At 39.7% G+C, this 20,946-nt stretch overlaps 2 protein-coding genes across 3 annotated transcripts; one reads left to right on the top strand and one right to left on the bottom strand.

The window, feature by feature from the left end:
- Nucleotides 1-148: 148 nt before the first annotated feature.
- gnptg (N-acetylglucosamine-1-phosphate transferase subunit gamma) lies at nt 149-16,712 on the bottom strand. Its single transcript, XM_084169423.1, has 11 exons — nt 16,630-16,712; nt 14,151-14,205; nt 13,967-14,034; nt 2,529-2,583; nt 2,234-2,317; nt 2,010-2,103; nt 1,558-1,672; nt 1,390-1,472; nt 945-1,070; nt 697-778; nt 149-548 (listed from the first exon to the last, which is right to left on the bottom strand). The coding sequence occupies exons 1-11, from the start codon at nt 16,694-16,696 to the stop codon at nt 472-474; spliced, it is 906 nt and encodes a 301-aa protein (XP_084025549.1). The 5' UTR covers nt 16,697-16,712; the 3' UTR covers nt 149-471.
- On the top strand, nt 15,831-20,408 carry tsr3 (TSR3 ribosome maturation factor). 2 transcript variants are annotated; one of them, XM_084169406.1, is made up of 7 exons: nt 15,831-16,000; nt 17,144-17,303; nt 18,044-18,254; nt 18,481-18,674; nt 18,843-19,010; nt 19,246-19,300; nt 19,421-20,408. In XM_084169406.1, exons 2-7 carry the CDS (start codon nt 17,183-17,185, stop codon nt 19,581-19,583), a joined length of 912 nt encoding a protein of 303 aa, XP_084025532.1. In that variant the 5' UTR covers nt 15,831-16,000; nt 17,144-17,182; the 3' UTR covers nt 19,584-20,408. The 2 variants fall into 2 exon arrangements, with proteins under 2 accessions (XP_084025532.1, XP_084025533.1); XM_084169407.1 differs by having other exon boundaries at nt 15,913-16,000; nt 17,201-17,303.
- The last annotated feature ends 538 nt before the right edge of the window (nt 20,409-20,946 follow it).

Raw genomic sequence — 20,946 nt, 5'->3', positions numbered from 1 at the left:
AAGAAACCCTTGCCACTGACTTGCATGTGCCTGTAGTGCACACAGACAGTCATCCGATATGTTGGTTAAAGCACCTTTTTAATCTCATATGACAAAATAATTGGCATTTGCTCAAGGCTGTAACTTTTTATTTTCTTTAAAAAAAAAAAAATCTGAATCAAACAATTTAAATCTTCAGCGTCCTTCCTTTGATAGCAGAGGTATGATTTCAGTCTAGACAGACAATGGAGTTGAAAAACAATGATTCTAAGAATGTAGCTATGCCATTAGAGACTACTGGTAGTCTGCAGCTTGTCACTCAGAGTAAATGTCACAGTCAAGAAAACATGGTTGATTCTCTAAAGTTGTATTTTTTTAAATACTTGAATTCTCTAATGTGGAACTGGCATGTTAACTGTGTGACATCTGCCTTCTCTGCTGTCCAGTTTGTGGTCTGCAATTATTAATATTTTGTGTAAATGTCTGAGATCCTCAGAGTAGGTCTGCAATGAGGCCGTTGTCCCCCCTCAGGTGCCGATTTTGCACAGTCACTGGAATCTTCGCCTTAGCTGTCCGTAGAGAGAAGAAAGGGTGCAAACATGTTAACATTGTATGGACCAATGCAATCATAACATGTTACTTAAGAAGGGATTCCTTTCCTACATCTATTAAATGAGAAGTATGGACTAGTACATGAATAATAATGCTAAGACTCACCCGCCTTTGACTCATGGGGAATGTTATGTTGAGTGAGGAGAGCTTGCAATCTCGCAATCTCTTCACTCTGTTTACGGACGTCCTGTATAAAACAAGCATCCGTAGAAATTAAAATAAATACAACTTCTCAATGACATGTCATGTATATGGATAGCTAGACTAGAGCATTAGCTGAAAGCTCTAAATGTCGGGGCTTCCATTACTACTCATGGTCACAAGTGGTTTTGGATTCTCTCCAGTGAACTTACCTCATTGCATTTCTGCAAGGAATCATGTGTCTTTGAGGTAGTTGTGATCTCCGGCTTCTCCTTTACCTTTTGGCTCTTTAGGAAACCAGCATCCTCAAAAATATCCCTCAGTAGATTATTGTAGCCCTGTAATACACATATACACGTTAGAGGACTTCTTAAGCGCTTTCCAGACAGGAAGCGAAACTCCGGAGTGGATATCGCCCAAATAGAGCTGATTCCTATTTTCTCCACTAATTGGCTTTCATGTGCACGAGCACCGCCGACCGCTCCGCCTGGATAGAATTCCACCCCCCGCCTCATTGAAAATGAATAGGCCACCCCGCCTGCCGCTTTCTGTCTGCGAGCACCTTTACACTCCTGTGTATTCCAACACTCATATATGTGCTATGACAGGGCAATGTCAATGCTTTATCAGGACCCATGTTAGTAAGTAACGTCATACCTGCTCAGTAATGAGGTTCTCATAGAGGGCTTGTTCGACTTCATCCCATTCCATCTGCAGCTTGTCACTCAGAGTTGGGTACACTTGATGAGAGGACACACGTTTGACTCAGAACGCAAACAAGCACCATCTTAAATGTTCATATAAGAGTCATTTTGTTTGTCTTACCTAAGAGAGAATGCGGGTGGCATACAAGTGGGGTCTCAAAGGTTAGAGAATACACACAGGTAGTGGGCTCTGACACTTGAGCCAACTTGCTACTTCCACCGCAGGTCAGAATGACCTAGTGAAACGAGAAAAAATATTTCCACCAAGAACAGTAACAGCAACATTCAACTCTACGATGTCTTTAAAGGCCTTTCACAAAGCTTGCTGACTGGGTAGTGCACGTTATACTCTTGTAGCTCAGTTGGTAGAGCATGGTGCTTGCAACGCCAGGGTTGTGGGTTCGATTCCCACGGGGGGCCAGTATGAAAAATGTATGCACTCATTAACTGTAAGTCGCTCTGGATCAGAGCGTCTGCTAAATGACTCAAATGTAAATGTACTACTCACAAACGCTCACCAATCCTGCTTTGTAAGTTGGCCTCTGGAAGGAATGAGCACAAGCAATGTATTACCTTTGTTCTCCTATTTTCATTCCCACAGGCATCTCCTTCTCTCATCCACATGGCCAAAAAGGTGTTGTTCACAATCTCCCACTCCTGCCAGATTCTGTTGGAAAGACAAAGGGTGTAAATGTTGAATGGAAATAATGTATTCATAGGATAACATGCTTCAATGAATCTAATTCACCTGATAAGATGAGTGCAGTTTGAAATTGTGTTGTGGAGGATCCACTCACCCCAGTATGCCACTGTAAGCATTCCACCTGAATGACTGCTCATGCTGGGTGATGTTGTGGAATGGACAGAATTCATATTTATACCTAAACAAAATAACAACAGAGATGTATTCTCAAATATACCTATTATCTACACATGTCATCTAGCAACTTTGACTAGCGTTGAATCAACCAATTGGAAAACTGGTACAGAGAAGAAATATGTCCTAAACAGTTTGATCGAAACTTTGCCATAAAGTTCTCACTGCAGCAGATAGGTGTTGATTTTGTAGGTGCTCAGTTGCCCAGTACTTACGTGGACTCTATGTAACTGTAGCACTTTCCTGCTAGTCGGTGGAGATGTGCTGGTCCTACAAGAAAGGATTAGCAATGTTATGAAAAGAGCACAAGTAAAAAGCAGGGCTGTATGTATACTGAATACAGTGCTAGGTATGGTCATACTGAATGCAGTGCTAGGAATGGTCAGTTTAGACAGACAGGGAATCTACAGGTAACTGCCAATATAAAGGAAACACTTGAGTAAATTAGGGATACAAAGTATATTGAAAGCAGGTATTTGTATTTGTATTTATTATGGATCCCATTAGCTGAGCAGCTACTCTTCCTGGGGTCTAGCAAAATTAAGGCAGTTATACATTTAAAAAACATTACAATACATTAATAACAGATTTCACAACATATTAAGTGTGTGCCCTCAGGCCTCTACTCTACTACCACATATCTATAACACAAAATCCATGTGTACATGTGTGTATAGTGCGTATGTTATCATGTATGCATGTGTCTATGTTTGTGTTGCTTCACAGTCCCCGCTGTTCCATAAGGTGTATTCTTATCTGTTTTTTAAATCAAATTTGACTGCTGGCATGAGTTACTTGATGTGGAATAGAGTTCCATATAGTCATGGCTCTATGTACAGTGAGGGAAAAAAGTATTTGATCCCCTGCTGATTTTGTACGTTTGCCCACTGACAAAGAAATGATCAGTCTATAATTTTAATGGTAGGTTTATTTGAACAGTGAGAGACAGAATAACACACAAAAAATCCAGAAAAACGCATGTCAAAAATGTTATAAATTGATTTGCATTTTAATGAGGGAAATAAGTATTTCACCCCTCTGCAAAACATTACTTAGTACTTGGTGGCAAAACCCTTGTTGACAATCACAGAGGTCAGACGTTTCTTGTAGTTGGCCACCAGGTTTGCACACATCTCAGGAGGGATTTTGTCCCACTCCTCTTTGCAGATCTTCTCCAAGTCATTAAGGTTTTGAGCCTGATGTTTGGCAACTCGAACCTTCAGCTCCCTCCACAGATTTTCTATGGGATTAAGGTCTGGAGACTGGCTAGGCCACTCCAGGACCTTAATGTGCTTCTTCTTGAGCCACTCCTTTGTTGCCTTGGCCATGTGTTTTGGGTCATTGTCATGCTGGAATACCCATCCACGACCCATTTTCAATGCCCTGGCTGAGGGAAGGAGGTTCTCACCCAATATTTGACGGTACATGGCCCCATCCATCGTCCCTTTGATGCGGTGAAGTTGTCCTGTCCCCTTAGTAGAAAAACACCCCCAAAGCATAATGTTTCCACCCCCAAAGCATAATGTTTCCACCTCCATGTTTGACGGTGGGGATGGTGTTCTTGGGGTCATAGGCAGCATTCCTCCTCCTCCAAACACGGCGAGTTGAGTTGATGCCAAAGAGCTTGATTTTGGTCTCTTTGGACCACAACACTTTCACCCAGTTCTCCTCTGAATCATTCATTTCAGACGGGCCTGTATATGTGCTTTTTTGAGCAGGGGGACCTTGCGGTCGCTGCAGGATTTCAGTCCTTCACGGCGTAGTGTGTTACCAATTGTTTTCTTGGTGACTATGGTCCCAGCTGCCTTGAGATCATTGACAAGATCCTCCCGTGTAGATCTGGGCTGATTCCTCACCGTTCTCATGATCATTGCAACTCCACGAGGTGAGATCTTGCATGGAGCCCCAGGCAGAGGGAGATTGACAGTTATTTTGTGTTTCTTCCATTTGCGAATAATCGCAGCAACTGTTGTCACCTTCTCACCAAGCTGCTTGGCGATGGTCTTGTAGCCCATTCCAGCCTTGTGTAGGTCTACAATCTTGTCCCTGACATCCTTGGAGAGCTCTTTGGTCTTGGCCATGGTGGAGAGTTTGGAATCTGATTGATTGATTGCTTCTGTGGACAGGTGTCTTTTATACAGGTAACAAGCTGAGATTAGGAGCACTCCCTTTAAGAGTGTGCTCCTAATCTCAGCTCGTTACCTGTATAAAAGAAACCTGGAAGCCAGAAATCTTTCTGATTGAGAGGAGGTCAAATACTTATTTCCCTCATTAAAATTCAAACCAATTCATTAAAAAATTTACATGCGTTTTTCTGGATTTTTTGTTTGTTATTTTGTCTCTCACTGTTCAAATAAACCTACCATTAAAAGTATAGACTGATAATTTCTTTGTCAGTGGGCAAACGTACAAAATCAGCAGGGGATCAAATACTTTTTTCCCTCACTGTAGTACTGTGCGCCTCCCATAGTCTGTTCTGGACTTGGGGACTGTGAAGAGACCTCTGGTAGCAGGTCTTGTGGGGTATGCATGGGTGCATGGGTGTCCGAGCTGTGTGCCAGTAGTTCAAACAGACAGCTCGGTGCTTTCAACATGTCAATTACTCTCACAAATACAAGTAGTGATGAAGTCACTCTCTCCTCCACTTTGAGCCAGGAGAGATTGACATGCATATTATTAATGTTAGTTCTCTGTGTACATCCAAGGGCCAGCCGTGCTGCCCTGTTCTGAGTCAATTGCAATTCTCCTAAGTCCCTCTTTGTGGCACCTGACCACACGACTGAACAGTAGTCCAGGTGCGACAAAACTAGGGCCTGTAGGACCTGCCTTGTAGATAGTGCTGTTAAGAATGCAGAGCAGCACTTTATTGCAGACATACTTCTCCCCATCCTAGCTACTGTTGTATCAATATGTTTTGACCATGACAGTTTACGATCCAGGGTTACTCCAAGCAATTTAGTCTCCTCAACTTGCTCAATTTCCACATTATTCATTACAAGATTTAGTTGAGGTTTAGGGTTTAGTGATTTGTCCCAAATACAATGCTTTTAGTTTTTGAAATATTTAGAACTAACTTATTCCTTGCCACCCATTCTGAAACTAACTGCAGCACTTTGTTAAGTGTTGCTGTCATTTCAGTCGCTGTAGTAGCTGACATGTATAATGTTGAGTCATCCGCATACATAGACACACTGGCTTTACTCAAAGCTAGTGTCATGTCGTTAGTAAAGATTGAAAAAAGTAAGGGGTGCTTCCACACAGGTGTGGTTCCTGAGTATATTAAGCAATTAACATCCCATCATGCTTAGGGTCATGTATAAAAATGTCCAGTTGCCCATTATTTTGGCTACCATGGCTAGAAGAAGAGATCTCAGTGACTTTGAAAGAGGGGTCTCAAAGGAGCATAGGGGGTTAAAGTTTGCATGTGTGTCTCAGTCACCAGATCTCAACCCAATTGAACACTTACTGGAGATTCTGGAGTGGCGACTGAGTCAGCATTTTCCACCACCATCAACAAAACACCAAATTATGGAATTTCTCGTGGAATAATGGCGTGCATCCCTCCAATAGAGTTCCAGACACTTGTAGAATCTATGACAAGGTGCATTGAAGCTGTTTTGGCGGCTCGTGGTGGCCCAACGCCCTATTAAGACACTTTGTTATTTTTAAATATATTTTTTGGTATTATTGAATATTTAAAACATACAATCTACTTGCAGTGAAGCCGCTCAACATCTACATCACATTAGTCATCGAACAGACTCCCATCCAGAGCGACACACAAAAGCATCCAGCGTCAACGCCCTGCTCAAGGGCACGTCGACAGATCTCCCATAAGGTCAAAAACAGGGACCCGAACCAGCGACCCATCAGCCACCGGCCCAAGCTCCCAACCGCCAGGCCACCAGCCCTCCAAGACACCCCCCCCCCCCCCCCAGTTCCCCAAGAGCTGCCCCTCAACCATCTGAGAACCCCCCCCCCCCTGAGAAAAATAAAATAATTCAATTTGAATGAGAGTGTGTGTATATGCATGTGTACAAACACAGCACTGCCCCTTAATGTCATTCAAATGTACTTTTTGTTCTGTTTTATTTTGACTTTATTTTTGACTTTTATCTCTGACCGTCCTTCTATCCCCCGCCCAGCAACCACTCCCACTTGTCTCCAATTCCACATCCCAACCCTCAGCTTCCCTAAGCCCATCCCACCTATCTCTGCTGGCCACCCTCTTCGGATTTCTAGGCAGCATATATCTTTCAACTATGCAGTGATGTTTAACATACAATTTGAATCTCTCTAATCGAATAGAATCCACAGATTGCGAGTTGAAGATAAATACTTTTACTAAGAGTATTAGTATATTAGTAATTGACTGATCCGGTCTCTCCAGATCTCTCAACAATACTATTTCTAGTGTCAATTTTAGATCAATGTTATGCATTTTCAGCCCTTCCTGAACCTGAGACCAGAAACAGGCTACCTGAGGGCAATACCAAAACAAATAGTCTGTTCATTCTGTATCCTCACAACAAAATCTGCAGAGCTGCAATGATTGTATGCCCCAAATATTCAAAATTTTGTTGGTGGCAAGAATTCTGTACAAGAATTTTAGCTGAAAAGCATGAAGTCTTGAATCTTGCATCGTTTTATATATATCAACTCGTACACCCTGTACCATGGAATCGGAACATCAGAAATCTCTTCCCAACTATTTTGCAATCTGTATGGCACAGCTATCAACATCCTGGTCCTCAAATGAAACTGGTATACTTTCCTATTTATGCTATTTTTATTCCTCTGCCAGTTTTGATCCTTTATTTGAGCAGACAGACCAATTCCCTACCTCCTCCCGCTGCCACCTGCCTCCTCCATTTTCAGGGTAATGCTGTAATCAATTGGTTCTAATCTTGGATTGAGCAGACCTTCCCATACAATTCCGATAACTCCATGAAAGACATAACTCTTCATTTAAAAACAAAATACCCTTTTCAAACATATTTTCCATAAATACAGTTATTTTATCAACCAGCACATTTGAGTTCAGCCATAATATTTATTGTAATATTTGTTCTACCTTTTCAAGGGGATGAAATTGAAATTGTAGCCTCTGCAATGTTTGTTTGAAAAATAGAGATACTTTGAAAAAAGTTTCATTTTCAATTAATCAAAAATGAGACATGGCAATCTGCACAAAGGCAAATAATGGATGAGCTTTTCTTAGTAATCTACTTGAGAACCATTTAGGGTTCAAGAAAATATTTTGGATAAGTGAAGCTTTTAGAGAGAGGTTTAGTGCTTTTAGATTTAATAATCTCAACCCACCTAGTTTATATTCATTATATAGATAGGCACGCTTTATTTTGTCTGGTTTAGCATATCCCAGATAAAGATATATTTTTTGCTCATATGATTTGAAAAACAAATCATCAGGAGTAGGCAGCCCCATAAGTAAGTGGGTAAACAGAGATATGACTAAGGAGTTAATCAGGGCAATTTCTCCATAAATAGATAGGTATTTACCTCTCCATGATTGCAGGATATTGTCTATTTTTACTAGTTTTCTATTGATATTCATTGTGGAGAGCTCATTTATATATTTTGTGATATGAACACCAAGTATGTCTACTTCACAGTCAGCCCATTTTATAGGTAAACTGCAGGGTAATGTAAAAGTTGTATTTTTTAAAGATCAAATACGTAATATTGTACATTTATCATAATTAGGTTTTAGTCCAGAGTCCAGAAAAGTTATCTAGATCTTCAGTGAGACATTGCCGGGATCTAGCTTGCAGACTTAATATAAAACTTGAGTCATGGGCTCCCGAGTGGCGCAGCAGTCTAAGGCACTGCATCTCAGTGCTTGAGGCGTCACTAAAGACCCCCTGGTTCATTTCCAAGCTGTATCACAACCGGCCGTGATTGGGAGTCCCATAGGGCGGTGCACAATTGGCCCAGCGTTGTCCGGGTTTGGCCGGTGTAGGCAGTCATTGTAAATAAGAATTTGTTCTTAACTGACTTGCCTAGTTAAATTAAAAATTAAAAAAATACATGGACACCTTTTGTTTTTAAGCCTTGGATTTCTAATCCTCTAATGTTATTTTATCTGATTTTAATAGCTAGCATTTCAATGGCCATAACGAATAGATATGGCGACAGTGGACACCCTTGTTTATCCCCTCTTAACAATTCAAAACTCTGAGAAGTAGCCGCTATTTACTATTTTACACATGGGGTTGCTATACATTACTTTTACCTATTTTATAAGAGAATCACCGAAATTGAAAAAATCCATGCATTTATAAATAAAATCCAGTCTTACTTTATCAAAGGCCTTTTCAAAATACGCTATAAATACCAGGCCTGGCTTCTTAGATGTTTAATGTTGTTCTATTATTTCTAGTAGTTGTCGTATACAGTGGGGAAAAAAGTATTTAGTCAGCCACCAATTGTGCAAGTTCTCCCACTTAAAAAGATGAGAGAGGCCTGTAATTTTCATCATAGGTACACGTCAACTATGACAGACAAAATGAGATTTTTTTTCTCCAGAAAATCACATTGTTGGATTTTTTATGAATTTATTTGCAAATTATGGTGGAAAATAAGTATTTGGTCAATAACAAAAGTTTCTCAATACTTTGTTATACACCCTTTGTTGGCAATGACACAGGTCAAATGTTTTCTGTAAGTCTTCACAAGGTTTTCACACACTGTTGCTGGTATTTTGGCCCATTCCTCCATGCAGATCTCCTCTAGAGCAGTGATGTTTTGGGGCTGTCGCTGGGCAACACGGACTTTCAACTCCCTCCAAAGATTTTCTATGGGGTTGAGATCTGGAGACCGGCTAGGCCACTCCAGGACCTTGAAATGCTTCTTACGAAGCCACTCCTTCGTTGCCCGGGCGGTGTGTTTGGGATCATTGTCATGCTGAAAGACCCAGCCACGTTTCATCTTCAATGACCTTGCTGATGGAAGGAGGTTTTCACTCAAAATCTCACGATACATGGCCCCATTCATTATTTCCTTTACACAGATCAGTCGTCCTGGTCCCTTTGCAGAAAAACAGCCCCAAAGCATGATGTTTCCACCCCCATGCTTCACAGTAGGTATGGTGTTCTTTGGATGCAACTCAGCATTCTTTGTCCTCCAAACACGACGAGTTGAGTTTTTACCAAAAAGTTCTATTTTGGTTTCATCTGACCATATGACATTCTCCCAATCCTCTTCTGGATCATCCAAATGCACTCTAGCAAACTTCAGACGGGCCTGGACATGTACTGGCTTAAGCAGGGGGACACGTCTGGCACTGCAGGATTTGAGTCCCTGGCGGCGTAGTGTGTTACTGATGGTAGGCTTTGTTACTTTGGTCCCAGCTCTCTGCAGGTCATTCACTAGGTCCCCCCGTGTGGTTCTGGGATTTTTGCTCACCGTTCTTGTGATCATTTTGACCCCACGGGGTGAGCTCTTGCGTGGAGCCCCAGATCGAGGGAGATTATCAGTGGTCTTGTATGTCTTCCATTTCCTAATAATTGCTCCCACAGTTGATTTCTTCAAACCAAGCTGCTTACCTATTGCAGATTCAGTCTTCCCAGCCTGGTGCAGGTCTACAATTTTGTTTCTGGTGTCCTTTGACAGCTCTTTGGTCTTGGCCATAGTGGAGTTTGGAGTGTGACTGTTTGAGGTTGTGGACAGGTGTCTTTTATACTGATAACAAGTTCAAACAGGTGCCATTAATACAGGTAACGAGTGGAGGACAGAGGAGCCTCTTAAAGAAGAAGTTACAGGTCTGTGAGAGCCAGAAATCTTGCTTGTTTGTAGGTGACCAAATACTTATTTTCCACCATAATTTGCAAATAAATTCATTACAAATCCTACAATGTGATTTTCTGGATTTATTTTTCTCATTTTGTCTGTCATAGTTGACGTGTACCTATGATGAAAATTACAGGCCTCTCTCATCTTTTTAAGTGGGAGAACTTGCACAATTGGTGGCTGACTAAATACTTTTTTTCCCCACTGTACCTCTACCGGTATGCCATCAAGCCCTGGAGTTTTTCCAGCCTGAAAGGATTTAATAGCATCAAAAAGTTATTCCTCTGTAATTTGGCCTTCGCACTGTTCTTTCTGTACATTAGTTAATTTTCCTTTTTTTATTATTATTTGGAAATAATTCCTTACAGTAATCGTTATTCAGAGGGTCAGGATTAGACAGAGAAGAGAACATCCTCTTAAAATATAATTTGGAGAATCATAGAGGACTCCGTCTTTAGTAATGAGTTTCTGCAAATTATTTTAGGTAGCGTTCCTATGTTGGAGATTCAGGAAGAATTTGGTGAATTTTTTCCATATTCCATCCAGTTTGCTTTATTTTTGTAATAGATTACATTAGATTGTTCTTGAATAAGTTCCTCCAGTTATTTTTGTTTTCCTCTAACTTATTTTGTATCTCTGTAGTATCGTTTTTATTGCTATCTACCTGTAATATTAGTTCATGTCTTGTCTCTTTAGACAGAAACTGCTTTTTTATTATTGATGAATATTGAATTGAATGACCTCTGAAGGTACATTTAAAGGTATCCCAAACAATAAGGGGATTTGCTGAACCTATATTGTACTGGAAAAATGCAGTTATAAATTATTTTGTCTTAGTTAAAAATAAATTGTCCTCCAGTAAACTTTGATAACATTTTCAATATCCCCGTCCACGTGGAAATTCTATAAGAGTTATGTGAAGGCCAATTAGATGATGATCCGATCACATTCTGTCTCCTATTAATACTTTAACCTTTGATGCAAGAGAGAAAGAGACAAGAAAGTAGTCAAGACAACTAGCTTGTTTAAGTCTCCTCCATGTATATCTCACTAGGTCAGGGTTTTTTAGTCTCCAAATATCCACTATTTCTAATGTGTCCATAATATTAGTGATGTCCTTAAGGGCACGGTGATGATAGTTTGTAGAGTGATTTCCTGTATGGTCCATTGAGGTCCTTAACACTGTGTTATGGTCTCCCACCATAATGATTTGATCATTTGTTGCCTGTAAATTCAATAAATTGGTATAAATATTTTTGAAGAAGTATGGATCATCCTGATTTGGACCATATAGATTAATGAGCCAAATCTGTTTTTCATCCACTTTCATATTAAAAAAGATCCATCTTCCTTGCGAATCATTCCTGACTATTTGCACAACTCCGATCGAAGTGTTTGTTAATTAATATCATCAAACCTTTTGAGTTCCTTTGTCCATGACAGAAAATTATTTCACCACCCCATTCCTTTTTCCACACAACTTCATCTAAGGATGTAGAGTGAGTTTCCTGTAAACAGTATATGTTATATTCCTTTTATTTTAGCCACGTAAAGACTGATCTTTTTTTATAATCCGCTAAACCGTTACAATTATAACTGGCTATACTCATTTCACCCCTTACCATAACTAGATACTATTCTCAGTCTAAAATGGCCATAATTAGTGCTTGTAAAGTTACTGCCATAAGAGGTATTATGATGGTCAAAATTAGAGATTTCAAATGTCTGATATTTAGAATTCAAGAAACAGGTTCTAGCAATATTTGTTTTATTCCCTTGCCTGTGAGCCAATGCCACAGATGTTAGAAAATTGAGTCAAGATATTATGTGTGTAGTAAATCTGAGTAGGTTGATGTGGATGATATTGGATGTGATTTAGTGAGAGTGTGTATGATATTGGATGTGATTTAGTGAGAGTGTGTATGATATTGGATGTGATTTAGTGAGAGTGTGTATGATATTGGATGTGATTTAGTGAGAGTGTGTATGATGTCTGGATAAGAGTAAGACTATAATGTGTGATGTCCAAATAAATAATAGCCCAGCCAATTTGCATGGTTGAGTGTCTATGTGTGTAACATGAAGTGAGTATAGCCTTAATATTGAGGATGATAATTGCAATCCATATCGTATCACCCTCATAGTTGCATCATAATTACATTTAACATAATTTTCATAGATAAACACATCCCAGCATTTCCATAGCAATTGACGTTTCACATGATCATGAAAGAGACCTTGCATTACTATAGAGACGGCTTCACTACAGTACAAATATATCCCGTACAATATATTATTATTCCCCAACGTCCCTGTTCTGATATCTTCCCATTGCTTGTTGTAAAAATAGATTAGCATGTAGCCAAAGACATACAAAAGATTGACAAACAAAGAACATAACATTATGGAAAAGTTCTCAACAATGGAGAGAGAGGGGAGAGAAGAAAAGCGAGAGAAAGAGAGAGTGCTAGAAGAGAGAGAGAGATTAAGTGTGTGTCAGAAGAGCTCATATCAACTTCAGTGTTCAGATATTTTTACAGTTCCCATACTTTTTTTTTTCCGTAACCTGACATCCCCGTAGAATTTAGTACAGCCATGGTGTTATGGAGCTGTCTCAGAAGAGCTGTCCGTCTATAAAGAGTATGTCCACAATGAGAAAGGCACGTTTACCCCTCTCCCTCTGTTGCCTCTGAACAGGATACAGCTTCTTGCGACGTTCGTTTATCTCCCGGGGAAATTGGTCATTGAGACCGAATTTTGAGCCTTTAAGCTCCCTTCCCCTGCTTTTTATCAAATTTTGCAATGACAGGTCGGGGACCTTTGGTCTTGTCGCTCCGAGATCGAAGTCTGTGCACTCGGTGGAAAGCCACTTTGTTTACAGTCTCTAGAGGATTGCATGAAGGCGGATTGCATGAACTGATTGCCCCTTCTGGATTATTGGATGCGTCCTTAGGAATCCCAGAAAATATTAGATTTTCACGCATGCTACGGGTTTGTATGTCTAGTAGCGACTCCCTCATCACCCTGTTTTCACTGAGTAGACAATCCATGTTGGAATCAAGGGTTTTTACCTTGGCTGTGAGTGCCTTGTTCTCTCCTAGGAGGGTGAGATTTTCACTCTGGCTAAACTCCAAACTCCCCCTCAGCCCTGCTACCTCCTCACACAACTTTTCTGTAGATTAATCTGTCTTTCTTTTTTTGTCGGGTTAAGAGTTATTTTGTGAGGTAGCCGGATCTTTCCAAGATGGAGGAGTATGTTGTTCCTCCATAGCATAAAGCTGTTGATACTCGTCGATTTCCCTCAGGATCTCCTTAGTATCGAGGTCGGTTCAGAACTGCAAGCAGTTGTTTACAGATGTTTTTAACGATGCGTCTTTTCCACGACGACCGAAGATGTAATAATGAAGTGTTTGCTGCGTGTTGTGTCGTTTGTTTACTGTCGGAGTCAATCGGCCTACACAACGCTGAACAAACTCAGACACTTTATGTTGGTGTTTCTTTTATTTTGGCAGTTACCTGTATATACTTGATTAATCACATGATCTGCCAGTGCTGACAGATTTAGATAATTACTTTAGAAGCACCGTCTCCTCCTTTGCTTTCACAAATGTAAACCAGTTGGTGACGTATTGTGATTTCATTTACCTCTGTATTAGGGGATTATATGTTCCACTTGGTTCAATCATTTTATTATTGAGCAACAATGAAAAGAGACCAGACTACTGCGGTACCTTCCCACTGTTGGTGAAAGTATCAATCTGTACTGCTATACCTGTACAATATATAATTGCAGTCTGCAGACCATAATGTAGTTAACCCAGTAAGTAATACGTATTCTTATTACCTGACACTGGGCCTGGAGTCACCTTGGGCTGGAGTCTACTTCCTTGGGCCAAAAAGGGATTGTTGAGCCTAGACAAATAGGAGGGAACCACATTACACTGACTGAATGAGTATATGTTATACCTTCATACATTTAACTTTTGAAACATATCTTTAATACAATTATAGAATAAAATATGACTTACCCAAATGTATTTGGTTCCTCAACAATCTTCATTTTACCAGCAAATGAATATGGGCCTAAAATAAGAATTTTAACAAGAATAAACCATCTGCATCCACACTAAAATTATAAACATTTGAAGAAGACTGAAGAGAACTTAGAAGCTATTGTGAATTCCTTTAAAGCACACTTTGTGAGATGGTCCTCCGTCTTTTTAACATTCCGAGCAAGAACTGAAATAATAAAAATAATAGTTGCTCCTACAATCAATTACAAACTAAGCATGTTGCCTCAATCTACCACAATGATTTTTTAAGAAGATCAATGAACAGATCATTAAATGTATATGGAATTCAAAGCAACCCTGCATTGACCTTGAGAAACTAATGATGCCAAAATATAAAGGAGGTATGGCAATTCAAGATATTAAAACATATTACATGTAATATGTAACAAGACAAACCGTATACTGGCTCTACCCAACAAAATAACCCCCCTCTTGGTTAGCAATTGAATAAATATCCCACCCCATGCCACTTAGATTGATAGCATAGGGAATACTTCTCAAATATCTAAAAGGCCATCCAAAAATATATGCTTCTTGGAATGTTCATAAAATTGTTGGAAATAAATATGCAGTTTCCTTACGTACCTCTCTCCAAGCAACCATCTGGAGCAATTCACACATATTAATCAATCAATCACAGACCAGTATTGTGGAGAGATTAGCTACAGATTGGCGTTTAGACAGTGGCGGATTTGTATAAAGACGGTAAAACTATGGATCTGAATGAACTGAAGGAAAAGACCGGCTCTACCAACCATTTTAGAATCATTCAGATTGTTATTTATGCCGACTTGACTGCCTGAACAATGTAAATGTAAACATGAGTTTAACGAATTGGAAAGTTTCATAAAGGATGTCCATTCCAAAAACCACCTGGCATCAAGAGTGTATAAATTTTTTTTACGAAAAACAAGGGGACTACACACTTCCCTTAAGAGAGAAATGAGGTAAAGATAAAGATTCATATACAAGTATTTTTTTTTATTTAACCTTTAACCAGGTAAGCCAGTTGAGAACAAGTTCTCATTTACAACTGCGACCTGGCCAAGATAAAGCAAAGCAGTGCGATAAAAACAACAACACGGAGTTACATATGGGGTAAACAAAACATAAAGTCAAAAATACAACAGAAAATATATATACAGTGTGCGAATGTAGTAAATTATGGCGGTAAGGCAATAAATAGGCCATAGTGCAAAATAGTTACACTTTCATATTAACACTGGAATGATAGATGTGCAAAAGATGATGTGCAAATAGAGAATTGAATGGGAAAAGGTATGTAAAAACTGTTTTAAAACATGCAGAGTCTAAAACACAAATGGTTCAGTATAATATAATTAATAGAACCTACTGGACTCAAACATTCACATGGCAAAAATGACAACTGACAGCAAATGTTGAAAATGTATATCAGATGAGGCTGGGCTTGTGCAGATGTTGGTCAAGTGTCCTAAATTGGAAGCATATTGGAAAATAATATTCTCTCTATTTCAAGGAGCAATAGAAAACAGACTACACACAAATGCACTCTTTATCTTGCTGGTAATGAACCTCCCAGAAAATACACCAAATGCTTCCATTCTTAGGACACTAACTCTCATTGCTAAAAGGGTAATTTTAAGGCATTGGAAAAAAGAGGTGCCGCCCTCATTTGCAGAATGGCTCCAGCTGTCAATGAATAGCGTACTGTAACATTTTTTTTTACAACTATTGCAAATGGACATGGAAAGTCAAATGAATACGAATAAATATGGCCTACGTTTCAAGCTACTGTCTTGAAGTGATTGAAAACAGGAGGAAATGTAAGTAATTTATCATTAAAACTAATCATGTGTATTGATACCAATCGATAATGTAATTGATCATGTGAAATTATTGCTAAAATTCTAATAGTTCGCCTAATTTCAGTTTGTGTACAATTGTATTATCTAAACCGCTGTGAAATATATTTTCAATAACCAAAAATATTGTATTTTCAGCTGTTTAAAGCTGGTGTACAAAACCGAAAGAAAAAGATGATGCACAAACGAAACTTGAGCACGGGACGCACAGAAATTGCGCATATAGAACATATCTACCACTTCTTAGACTTGCTTTCAATGAGAATGACAGAGCTATAACTCACATTTCTATGTGCATTTGATCGGGTCACCCAAAAAGTATACATATTGCAGTTTTAATTTAAAAAAGACAAGTAAGAAACATTTGAGCTACACCATTTGTCAGCAGTGTTAATCCTGAATATACACGTAAAATCAAATCCAGAGCCACATAACGTAAAAAAAAGTATATATTAACGTTATAACTGCTCTATATTTTAGTTACAATGTTTGAGTTCGCCATACGCGCCTCTAAAACCTAACCCGGAAGAACCCTTGAAACGACAGATGCTGCTTTGTTTGAGTACATTAATTAAGTGAAAAATACTTACTCAGCAGGGTAAGACAGAGCAGACATATCCATAGTAAATGTAGTATTGTAGTCGATGTATAATACATGATTAGTGGACTTTCATTTGCTTCTTTGCGTTTACGTTTCTCTAGCTATCTTGCTAGCTAGCTATATAATCTGTGGCTATATTTTTTGTCCTACAGTAGTGGCCACGTGACCATTAGGGAAACATGGGAAGAAGTCAGCTGACCAAAATACACGGTCTGCACTTGCGTGTTAGTCCTTCCTCACGTACAGTTTGAGCTCATGAAAAGTGAACGAAATTGTTGTTTATACTTTCATTTAGTCAACTAAAGCGACACAATATAATCTCAATTCAAGAGGAGCGGATTACACGTTTTCTATGTTATTTTGGTAGCTTGCTTGGATGTTTATTTATGTTCTGTTGGACCAGTTGATTCAAGTGCTTCAAAGTCAGGTTTGGCTTGATACTACAGCAGCCATCTATGTAAAGTAACGTTAGCGAATACATTTGTCACATTTTTCCTCTTGAGTCAATTAACATTAGGTAGAGAGAGTCTGACAGTTCTGCCATGGGACGAAAGAAACAGGGTAAATTTGAGCGCCCAGTGAACAAGGGGAAAGATAAACGACACAAGATGAAGGGGAAATCTCTTGAGTGTTTCACAGAAGAGATGCATGGTGCATTGCAAGGTACAGTATGCCTCTTCCGAAACAGTATGTGTCATACCGATAACCAGTCATGTTGTGTGTGTGTGTGTGATCATGTAACTTCAACCTGGTCTCAGAGCATGTTTTATTATTCTGTATGTAAATCCGAGACTCTCCATTTAGCATATTTTACGTTTCGTATGGTATGTATTAAGTATGTATTAATTTGTATGATATGTTTTATATGATATGTTACGAATTACAATTCGTATTATCTGTTACTAATTTGCAAAACGTACAATATGTTACGAATTTGCTAAATGTATGATATGTTATGAATTCTAGCTAGGCAGCTAGGTGGCTAACGTTAGCTAGCTCGCTAATGTTAGCTATGTTAGGAGTTAGTGGTTAGGGTGAAGTTTCAGAGTTAGGGGAAGGGTTAGCTAAAAGGGTTAGGGGAAGGGTTAGCTAAAATGGTTAGGGGAAGGGTTAGCTAACATGCTAAGTAGTTGCAATGTAGCTAAAAAGTAGTAAGTAGTTGAAAAGATGCTAAAGTTGTCCGTGATGAGATTCAAACTCACAACCTTTGGGTTGCTAGATGTTCACGTTATACGCCTACCCCATCCACCCCGAGCAACCACCCTTTCAGTAACCATCTGTCTTATGTAACCATACCAAAAGTAACATATCATACTTAATGAAGCTTCTCGGATTTACATACAGAATAATACGAAATGCTCTGAGACCAGGTTGGTAACTTGGTTGGTTTTTCTCTGTTTCAGCCAGCATGCAGCCTGATGATGCAGGGGAGGCTGCCCAGGTGAAGTTGCCCTGCCCCCTGGCTATGTGGGAACTGGGCCACTGCGACCCAAAGCGCTGCACAGGAAGAAAGCTGGTCCGCAAAGGCTTTGTTCACAACCTACGCCTCAACCAGAGGTTCCACGGACTCATTCTGAGCCCCATGGGCACCAAATATGTCTCACCAGCAGACAGGTGAGTGATGCTTTTGACATGGCCTAAACCCTAAGCACGTCATTACCACTGATAGATAAGGGCTGGATATAATTTTATCATAACTTTACCCTTTCACTGTCTGTGAGATCAGGACAAGTTTAACCGACCACGACCATCAATTTCTAAGCAATATTATTGGGGCATATCTCAATAGTATATACAAGTATTTGTGAGTCAGAGTCCTGTGTTTTCCTTTATTTTTCAGGGACATTGTGGCTCAGAATGGACTGGCTGTCATTGACTGCTCTTGGGCTAAACTTGAGGAGACGCCCTTCAATAAAATGATAGGTAGTCATCCTCGGTTGCTACCGTACTTGGTTGCTGCCAACCCAGTGAACTATGGCAAGCCCTGCAAGCTGTCTTGTGTGGAGGCTTTTGCTGCCACCTTCTGCATTGTGGGTAAGGCTTGAGCTATTCTGCAGTTAATTCATAACCTGTGGTGTCGTATCGCATTTACCTGAATAGAAGATTTGACACAAATGCCCATCTATACAATTTAATTGGTTTTACCATCAGATTACCTTAGTAGTGTTGGCAGTGTCATGAATTAACATGTCTGAAATGCAGGTTTCCGGGACCTGGCCGTGATTCTGCTAAGGAAGTTTAAGTGGGGGACTGTGTTTCTGGATCTGAACAAGACTCTGCTGGAGCGCTATGCAGCTTGTCAGTCAGAGGAGGAGCTGCTGGCTGTGGAGAAAGAGTACCTTAACACCCCTCCTGAGAAAGAGGAGTTTGGTAAGTTACTGTAAGAGAAGTTTTGGGCCAAATCCCAGGAAATATCTGGAGTTGAGTAAGGGGTGAATGGTTAGCCATACAAGAAGGTGTTAAGAAAACCGTGTTATGCCTTCGGAGGGAAGAGCACTATAGATGTCATAGAAAGCTTAGCCTTTAACATATTTTACTTTGAGTGTTTGTGTATTTCTTCAGACACTGTCTTGAACCAAAAATGTCTAATCCATTGTCTTTGCAGATCCATTCGATGTTGATTCAGGGAGAGAATCCATGAATCTTAACAGACCCCGTCGGTAATAAAGACACGTTGCTTTATATTGCATTGAAAATCATAATATATTTAATTCATTTCAGTCTCACATTTGTTGTGACAACTATGTTGGTAAATGGTATTGCATATCATCTTTGTTTAGTGTTGCTGAGGAAGAGGATGATACAGAGAGTGATGGTGAGGAAGCTGGAAGTTCTGGGACATCAGAAAATGATGATGTCGAAGAGAAAGAGGAAGAAGGGGGAAAGGAGAGAAAAACTGGAGATGAGGAGGAAGAGCCAGGAGAGTCATCAAAAGTGCAATGAAAAATGTGAATGTACTGGGGACTTTGAGGAGAATGGCAAGACTGATTCACTATGTGAAATTGAGGCCCTTTGTTTACTTAACATGGTGTACATTTACCTGCACACTAATTCGATATTAAACGGTTTATGGCAGTTGTCCGAGTATGGCAGTAGGCCATTTATCTTAATTGAAGTTGGCATACGCCGATTAAAACACCTGGTTTTCTGATCAGTCTTTCGAATTATTAGGACATGTAAACAGAAGTTGTCTGCATATGGAAATAGGTATGTAAACACTTTACTCTGATTATCGTAATCGAAGTAAGCATACGCCGATTAAAACACCTGGTGTTCTGATACATTTTTCGAATTATTAGGACGTAAACAGCGTAATCCGCGTTCCAGCGGTGTATTTGAACTGCCAGCACTGGTAGCTCAAGCCTCCCTCTTGCAGGAGTGAAGTGAGTTTGGAAAAACTGAAAGTAGGCTATACATCTTGGAAATATTTTTCACATACAAATGTTATATGTCCGAACTTAGAATCAAGTAGGCTTCGCAAAAATAACATGGTCGCTGTGGTAGAATGTTTATTTTGATTGGCGATGTTCTGCATTTATTTCCCATCAAGTAGACTGATTTCAGATGTTTCCATGTAAACAGGATTATTAGGGAAATCTTTCTTCTTGCAAAGCATGTTAACATTTTCAGCGAACTATTATATTAATCTATCAACAATAATCATATTGTGTGCATGTAACCTTACTCAGTGTCTATACATTCTTAATTCAGTAAATTGAATTGACGAGTATTACATTGAATTGAATGTAATGCAATTAGGCCTCTTAATCCATGTGTATGTGTCAATTATGTGAGTGATTTTTTTTGTTGATATTGTAGCGAATTTAACACAAAATGTAGTGACCTCGTCAGGTGTAACGGTTAAGGTGTTGGCTTTACAGTCGCTGAACCTGGGATCGAGTCCCGGTCACGGCTATACCCTGAATTCGCTACACTGTTGTCAGAAGTGGGAGGGCAGCCGTGGGGCCATCGGAGAGGTGTGTACACGTGAGGAATTGTGTTATAGAGAAGCGTTGTGACACGTTCTCCCGAAGGAAGGGGATAATGTAGCCACCTCGACGAGATCCGTAACAGTTAAGGTGTTAGCTTGACAGTCACAGGACGCGGGTTCGAGTCTCGGTCAGGGCTCCCCCCCAACGGCAAAGATAAGATATCGAGTAAGAACATTTAAGTGTGTGGGTGGTAGAAAATATATTTGAACATGGGTTGTACTTGGACATACTAAGTCTCAAACATTTGAAAGAGAAGACCATGACATGGAGGATCTAGTGTGAAAACTATATACAGTAAAGGCCTATTATTATAA

Source organism: Coregonus lavaretus, assembly GCF_964263955.1.
Source record: "Coregonus lavaretus genome assembly, chromosome: 1".
In the NCBI taxonomy this organism is placed as follows: Eukaryota; Metazoa; Chordata; class Actinopteri; order Salmoniformes; family Salmonidae; genus Coregonus; species Coregonus lavaretus.
Note: the sequence above shows the minus strand (reverse complement) of the source record. Positions and strands in the feature narration are given on the sequence as shown.

Bases quoted from the DNA above. Each gene is read 5' to 3' on its own strand.
- tsr3 (XM_084169406.1), top strand. From the start codon at position 17,183: ATGGGACGAAAGAAACAGGGTAAATTTGAGCGCCCAGTGAACAAGGGG. The intron at 18,675-18,842 runs GTAAGGCTTGAG...TCTGAAATGCAG, and splicing joins TGCCACCTTCTGCATTGTGG to GTTTCCGGGACCTGGCCGTG. The intron at 19,011-19,245 runs GTAAGTTACTGT...TTGTCTTTGCAG, and splicing joins TCCTGAGAAAGAGGAGTTTG to ATCCATTCGATGTTGATTCA.
- gnptg (XM_084169423.1), bottom strand. From the start codon at position 16,696: ATGTATTATACATCGACTACAATACTACATTTACTATGGATATGTCTG. The intron at 2,318-2,528 runs GTAAGTACTGGG...TATTTTGTTTAG, and splicing joins TACAGTTACATAGAGTCCAC to GTATAAATATGAATTCTGTC. The intron at 549-696 runs GTGAGTCTTAGC...CTCTACGGACAG, and splicing joins TCCCCATGAGTCAAAGGCGG to CTAAGGCGAAGATTCCAGTG.